We start from the raw sequence: 8,511 nt of genomic DNA on the forward strand, positions 1-8,511 counted from the left end.
AGCTGCTTTGACATACCATGCGCCTCCATGTTGCCTATAGTTGATGAGCATTTCATAGTGCCCAATAATTATATTTATAATCAGGGAAAACTATTCTGGAGTTTCGTGAATAAAAACACGATTCTCGATTATAAATCATTGACTTTTAATATTTAGTCCGAAAAACTAAAACATATGCATGGTGTCTGGCAACTAACGGACATGATCTCGGTTTTAGTTACGCAACAAACAAATAACCATTTCTGATTTGTGTTATTTTTGGCATTAAAAAAAAGATTAGTAATAATTTTATAATTGTGATCAAAACTTTGAATGTATAAATCGTTGACGGTGCCTTCCATTCCGGTATATTCGATGATGCTTCAGAGTGGAAAAGATAATCTGGACATTCAGACATATCCTTGTGCTCTTTATACATTCTGCTTGTTATATGTTCTTAAAAAAGGTATTAATAATAATTTAGAAAGCCTTCAATGCTATTGCTCCTAGAAACGATGTAAAAGAATCAAGTTCCCATTAGAACGTAGACTCATAGAGGAGAAGAAGAATATACTATATCTCAAAATCTCCAAACATTCCAACAAAACAATTTATAGTAAATTAAAAAATGTTAAAAAATGTTTTTTTTTGCATTCCACAGGAGGATGAAGAACAGAGGCTTATCATCATGCGCAAGGCATTCCAGATGTTCGATACAACCAAGTGCGGTTTTATCGACACAGTCAAAATCTCCACCATTCTCAACACATTAGGCCAACAGTTCGACGAGGGAGAGCTGCAGGCTCTAATCGACGAGGAAGACCCAGAGGAAACCGGACGGGTGAACTTCGACCAATTTGCAACCATTGCTTCAAACTTCCTGATAGAGGATGAGGATGCCGAAGCCATGCAGCAGGAGCTCAAAGAAGCTTTCCGATTGTACGATCGAGAGGGTAACGGTTATATCACCACAAGGTAGGCATAACTCAAACTTTCTTCGGTGAATATATGATGTTGAAATTCCCTTTTCCATAAAAAAAATCACATGGGCTACAATTATCATGTTTTGCTGACTCTTTATGCAGAGCAGTCAACGATTTTTGTTTCAACAACACAATTCTCATTTATCACCCTACATGCAGATAACCTAAAAATGTCCTTCATGATTTCAATGCCATCGCAATATCTACTCCATATTGGTTCAAAGCGAGAAAACGGTTGACAGACAGGCAGTAATCCTACATTGAATTATTCAAAGCCCATCTGCAGCAAGAATAATTGTGCCTACGAACGTACCTGCCTACACAGTGAAATAACATTCAAGGAAGCACACAGAAACATGCACACACTATCACAGCTATCATGGCATTCATGGCTATAGATACATCCGTGTCGTGTCGTCATCATGTCGGAATGCCCATTCACGAACGACATCTCCATACGGCTAGCTTTCCCCAATGAAATTGGGGCGAACGGTATACACGAGAAACCAGAAGCAAAAATACCTGGCCATGGAACCATCAAGATGTGTTATTTCCACCAGCTATTCGTTTTTGTTTAGGCATCAGCATATGAAAGAAAGAATGCGCATTAGGCTCTTTCTTAATTTGAGTTTCATGCCTCTCAATTTATGTACACACTATATTCTCCATATCAACTTTAGAAACAGAATCGCTGCTCAAAATCAATTGATGCTATGGTATTTGTCGTACCCAAAAATCGTACTAGAATGTTTCCCTTCCCAAGGAAACATTTTGCTACTAATGACCTACCTATTCTTTGAAACTCTTCATGTAAAACTTACTGAATTTTATTACTTTTTTTCTTGTAATTTGATTAGGCACGATTCATCTCATCAGATTGAGGGATTTATATTGTTGTTTCTTTATTGTAGGGTACCATTTAATCTTTATTACATTTTGGAAAATACTTATAAGTAAATGGAAATTTCGTATCTTATTATTAGGTACTTTAACCTTGATGTACATAATGGTGATATCCCAATTTTCTGGAGAAAATATTCAATTATGTATGGATAGTTTATTTTGCAGCCAATTCAAACTCAAATGATTACCTGTTTTTCATATGGCATACTAACACGAAAAGGCATTCATTTGGTTGAATTTTGAATATATGACAGCATGACTCAATCCCGGAAGCAGCTGTAATACATTCCAAAAGTCTGATCCAATGCGGATAGATCTTTGCCCTGCATCGGGTATAATATCTTAATAGCAACAAGACAATTTTGCACACTTTTTACTTTCCAGCCTAGTAGGTGCCCGTGCTACACAGTAAACATCTGTTCTGTGTCACCACACGGCATAGCTGAGGGAAAGCTGCTTTTCGGACAACATGATGATTGCTACCTCGCTGACGACGACCGTCGCGACGGTGTGGCCACAATTTGGAGAAACCTCGAAACAAGCGGCTGAAACACCTCCGATAGATAAATCTCGCTGAATGACTTTCATAGGTGCCAGTAGTGATGTAAAAATAAACATTTACAAATCCATCGAGAGCTGCCTATACCTGAGCGAAGAGATGCGCATTCTATCGGAGATGACAAGTGGACGAATGAAATTTTTCGGGAGGCAACATTCCAAATCATTCGGTCCGGGACCAGGTTGCTCGGTTGAAACGGTGCCAACAAATTGGAACATCACGTTTGCCACAAGATTTCACCTCATGCTCTGCCACCAATAAGAGGAGTCCGCCGGGAAAGAAGTGATGATAATCTGAAAAAGGTGCTGATGCTTCTAATAAAGTGATGTGTCCTCGGATTGCTTTAGCTGATACAAGCAAGAAAATTCGATTTCGACCTTAGTTTCGCGATTTTTTGTAATACCTATTCACCTCAGGGTGTGGATCTTTGCGTGCGGGATTTTCCTCTCTAATAGTGGGCCATCATCTTCGTCAAAATAAATAAACACCCCGTCATCGTAACATTCGACATTTTCCAACTTCGCTTCGGCTGTCAGTAGGTCATAAGTTAATATAGACTTTTCGACCTTGCGTCTGCTTCGGTGTGAGCAACTTGTCGTGTCGGTTTCGAATTCAGAAAACATCATGTGTTGGAACGAAACATTTATGATGATTGGAATATACTCGACTAGTCATATTCTGGTTGAACAGTAATAAAATATTGGGCACAGTAATCAAATGGCTGGTGTTACTAATGTTATATAATGACACAAACTTGGTCGTAAATTTTTCACCTATTGGCATTGTGTTTCAATTAGAGACATAACTTGGGATCACATTGCACATCATAGTCGAGTGGATCGAATATAAAAATATTTTTGAAAAATATGCAATATACAAACATTTTTAAAAAATATGTCTCTGTCCAAAATGTGTGTCCAAACATGTTAATTTGAGAGGGCGTATTCGCTTGCATTCATCGCCATTGTCAAACCCATATCCTATTGATTTTTTTTCTGATAACACTGTTTCACTCGTTCTTTTGCACTCAAACGTCCACCACAGCACGCTGAAAGAAATCCTGGCTGCTCTAGATGATAAGCTAACGAATGACGACTTGGATGGCATGATCAACGAAATTGATGCTGACGGTTCAGGAACTGTTGATTTTGATGGTGAGTGAATTCTGTTTCCTTGGTCATTATAATCGATGACTAATCTAATTTTTCTGTAATCTTCTTTTTCCCTTACCAATAAATGTGCAGAGTTCATGGAAATGATGACCGGCGAGTAAGCGCAGTGCTTCCAGAGTTGTTCGACAATTAACACACGAAACACATCTTCGCTACTAGCAGCGAGAAAAAAAACGACATTGTAGCAGCTGTAGGAAACTTCAGAATAGAAAAAAAATCAACCGTGTTCTCTGTTTGACTGATATTACAACATCAGATGCACTCCAGCTGGCGTCACTCACGTATCACGGACTAGGAATTCAATCAGTTCTTTCAATCATCATCCGGCAGGAGAATTCCAAAACCCCACAACGTATAGCACGCTACTAGTGAATGAAACCTCTTCATTCTATGAAATCACGTACTACTGGTCGCTTTTCATTTTCCTTTATAACAAAAAATCTTCACGTCAGAGCATTCTAATAACAACTCTTTACTAGTAGTGGAAAATATTTTCCACTTTCTTCAGCTCATTTTTTTTTTCAATGCAATTTGACCTACTTCGAATTCAAATTGGCTTACAATTGAATTAAGCCTTTTTTTGCTCGTCTTGATTTTCGCTCAACAGCTGTCGTTAGTTTATGGTGTAGAGCCCTTATCCCGCATTAACACTTGCGCTTCTGGAGATATTTTACCCTAGTTTAGTAGTTGCATCGACAATGGCAATAATAGACGTACATAGTGAATCACACACAATCACTGTTCAATGTAGATATTAATGAGAAACTGTATGACGTAATTAAACTGCAGGAAATAAAGTTCCCTTATTTATTAACATACTACTTATTGAAGCATGATGACAATATAAATTATGATGTTGGGGAAAAAATTAAGTTTATTTTAATATTTTCTTTCTGTGGCAGCATGTTAAATAACTTGGAATTGGCACGAGATTTAATCAACTAAGCAAAAAAACAGTCTGTTGAAAGAAATCAGTTGAATAATTTGATTTTTATTCAACAGGTTATCTTGATTTTTTTAGTTTATGGTACCATATAAAATGCGAGTCACAAACAGATAACAGATTTGTAACACTTGTAAAAAAGACATCCTACATTTATTTTGTTTTACGGTTTGTCCGCGAGTATGTGACAAAACACATTTTCTAATCGACATCGATAAAGTTCCCGCCGGCATTGCGGCACAGTAGCTGTCATTGGTACAAAACTTCCCCTTTTCGAATGCAGCACGTCTATAGGCTGGCTGAATGAAATATGGGCTAATTGAACTGGTAATTTTGTGATGCAATTGAACTGACGCCACATAGTAGATTAGAATTTGGAAAGCATGACGACGAAATGCAACTTGATAAAAAATGATTGAATTATTCCAAATATTAAAGTCACAAGTAAAAGAGCAGTGATGATTAATAACTGTTATAAAAATCAACTGTTATAGTTTCACATGATAGCAGTGCTTTGAATCGGTGCCTTCTACCTCATACAACCAGTCCTGGCTACTCTTCGAAGCTCCGAACCTATTTCAAGCACAGTGACACAGTGAAGTACATTTAAATTTTAAAGTTAATTGCCTTTATTGCCTATGTATGAAACTCGATGTGTGCATATATACAAGTACCTGTCTAGCGTACTGGAGTCGTGGGATCAAACCCCATCAAAGGAAGTGGTTACCTCCAATACATTTTTCGAAATAAATCTTTCACGTATTGCAGAGGAGAATAGTCCAAAATGCACCCCTTAAATTTTTTCCATGTTTTCACCAATAGAAACTAGAGTATCGAACCATTTCAACGTGTAGATGCAAAATTTGCACAAAACTAGCTTCATTTAACAACAATCTTCTATTCAAAACAACAAGGTTTTGATGACTTTCTAACGCGTTTTAAAAATGGACCTGGGGTAGTTAGTTTGGTAGTTTGTTTTCTCCTAATGGATTGAACCTCGATCCTACGTTGGAGGTAAATAATTTGCAAATCGTTAAATTTAAACGTCGGATAAAAACTTAAAATCCGTTTATGAGCAAAAGAAGACTGAAAGCCATATCCTCAAACATCACCATCATAGTCGATCTATAGATCGATCTAGAAAGTTAAATTTATATCAACATGAAAAGATTTTGTTCACATTTCCCATTGCATCTCAATAATGAATAACCAATATTGAATTGTTGAATGCGTGAATCAACTAGACGCGTTGAATAAAAGGATATGTAATATCCTGGGCACGTCAAATGCTGGGTAATGCGTACTTTTGATACTTAGCATACCTGAAGGAATAAAACAGGGGGAAGGCTTGCTACTCTCCGGTGGTGCAAATCCGATAGAGCGTCAGTTCTCCATGTTAGGGGCGGCTGATCATCGCCGAGTGCTAGCGAAGCAAAGCAAAATTGTGCACCATGGTCCACCGGAAATTTAGGCGGAATGGTCTTCCGAAAATTTAGGAGGTTAGTGTCACGCCCTGCAAGCTAGCTTTAAGAAAAAAACAAGCAAAGCCTCAATAGAGAAATAAAAGAAGTCAACTTAAATCTATCCTGGAAACAGGTTAAAGCGATAGCTGGACATCGCTCAGGATGGAGATCTTTTCAGTCTGCCCTTTGCACCACAGGAGGTGTACAGGACCCATAACTAACTAACTTTTGTAAGAATACAAAACTATCTCGGATATGAGACCCCCACCGTGGGGGTTTGATAAAACGCACAGTTAAAAGGCATCATTAGAACCAGCGACCCCGCAGAAAGAAATTTATCATGGAGTATAGCCCCCGAATCAGTTCATTATCGTAACAGCGTCCTCACGGCAACGTGTAATATTCCGTAAGCTTGTTGGCCATGAATTTTAACCTTTGCGATGTTGATAGACGTCAAAATCATCATCGACGTCAAAATCATCATAGGAGATTTGAACGCTCAGGTTTGCCAAGAAGAAGAGTTTAGACCGACCAGCATTGGAAAGCTCAGCGCCCACCGGCTGACGAACGAAAACGGCCTACGTCTAATTGATTTCGCCGCCTCCAAGTATATGGTCATTCGCAGCACCTACTTCCATCACAGCCTTCCGTATCGGTACACCTGGCGATCACCACTGCAGACAGAATCACAAATGGACCACGTTCTGATAGATGGCCTACACTTCTCCGACGTTATCGATGTCAGAACATATCGTGGTGCTAACATCGACTTACTTACTCACTTATGGATCCTGTACACCTCCGGTGGTGCAAAGGGCCGACTTGAAAGATCTCCATCCTGAGCGTTTCCCGGCTATCGCTTTAACCTGTTGCCAGGTTAGATTTCGGTCGACTTCTTTTATTTCTTTATTGAGGCTTCGCCGCCATGAGCCTCTGGGTCTGCCTTTGCTGCGATGTCCCGCTGGATTTCAGTTCAATGCTTGTTTACAGATTTCGTTTCCGCCCCTACGTAATGTGTGGTCGACCCAGCCCTGATTCCAAATTTCTGTGGCTATCGGCCTCTGGTGACAACGACGATGGAGCTCGTTGTTTGAAATCCAGTTGTGTGGCCACCAGGCCCGAATTATATACCGCAGGCATCTATTAATGAACACCTGCAGCCGTTGAGTGTTCTCCACTGATACACACCATGTTTCGCTAGCGTATAACAGCACAGATTTCACGTCAGAGTTGAAAATTCGTATTTTGGTGCGTTCACTTATCTGTCTGTTTTTCCAGATATTTCTTAAACACGCAAAGGCAGCCCTTCCTTTCTTTATCCGTGCGCCTATGTCGATCTTGGTACCGCCGTCTGACGCCATTTGGCTACCAAGATATTGGAAGCTTTCAACATTCTCCACTGGTTGCCCGGCTACTGTGAAACTGGAAGGAGTCACCGTGTTTACATCCAACGATTTGGTTTTGTTGACGTTGATGACTAAACCTGCCGAGGAGGAGCGATCGGCAAGGTCGATGAGCTTACTCTGCATATCAGAGCGCCGTTGCGCGAGTAGTGCAACGTCATCCGCCAATTCGAAGTCATTAAGGTGCACCATGGTTATAGGCTGCCATAACAGCCCGCGGTTTGGCTCACGGTCAATCGCATCTACCAGAATCTCGTCGATTACGATGAGGTACAGTAATGGTGATATAATACATCCTTGCCTCACACCAGCTACGACCCGGATAGGGTCGGACAAGACCCCATTGTGCAGCACTCTACACGAGAAGGCCTCGTACTGTGCCTAGATGAGGCCGATGATTTTCTCAGGAACTCCCTTGCGTCTCAGGGCGCCCCCATATTCTCGTGATTGAGACGGTCGAAAGCTTTTTCGTAGTCAATGAATCTTCCGGCACGGAATCCGGCTTGCTGCCGCCGGAGAGTCGCATCGATCTTCTCCTGAATCCGGGCTAGGATAATTTTGCACAGAACTTTGAGAACGGTACACAGCAACATAATGCCTCGCCAGTTATCGCATACAGTCAGGTCACCCTTTTTGGGCACCTTCACTAAGATACCTTGCATCCAGTCGACCGGGAAAGTTGTGGTGTCCCAGATATTACGAAATAAACGATGCAGTAGTTGAGCGGATGTCATGGGGTCAGCTTTGAGCATCTCGGCTGATATGCGGTCGACCCCTGGGGCTTTATTCGATTTCATGCTTTGGATGGCTGTTTGAATCTCTAGCAGTGATGGAGCGGTATTGACGCGTGTTATACGTCGGATCCTAGGCAGATCATGCCGAGGTGGTGATGGCCTGGCTGGCACTTGAAAAAGTTGTTCGAAGTGCTCGAACCAGCGTTTCAGCTGGTCAGTTGGGTCGGACAATAACTGATCATTCGCGTCTTTCACAGGCATCGTTGCATTCATCTTCGCCCCGCTTAAGCGTCGTGAGATATCGTAGAGGAGGCGAATGTCCCCGGTTGCGGCGGCTCTCTCTCCTTCGTCGGCCAGAGAGTCTGCCCACGC

The 8,511-nt window shown here is 40.9% G+C and overlaps 1 protein-coding gene across 2 annotated transcripts in view; it reads left to right on the forward strand.

Annotated features, from left to right (window-relative positions):
* The window catches only part of LOC134213297 (troponin C), a 38,375-nt gene extending 33,965 nt beyond the window's left edge, over window positions 1-4,410 (forward strand). For both annotated transcript variants that reach the window (XM_062692239.1, XM_062692240.1), the window contains exons 2-4: window positions 641-954; window positions 3,469-3,578; window positions 3,669-4,410. In XM_062692239.1, coding sequence (XP_062548223.1) covers window positions 641-954; window positions 3,469-3,578; window positions 3,669-3,697 — 453 coding nt within the window. In that variant the 3' untranslated portion in view covers window positions 3,698-4,410. The remainder of the gene's footprint in view (window positions 1-640; window positions 955-3,468; window positions 3,579-3,668) is intronic.
* Window positions 4,411-8,511: the final 4,101 nt, after the last annotated feature.

Source organism: Armigeres subalbatus, chromosome 2, assembly GCF_024139115.2.
Source record: "Armigeres subalbatus isolate Guangzhou_Male chromosome 2, GZ_Asu_2, whole genome shotgun sequence".
NCBI lineage: Eukaryota > Metazoa > Arthropoda > Insecta > Diptera > Culicidae > Armigeres > Armigeres subalbatus.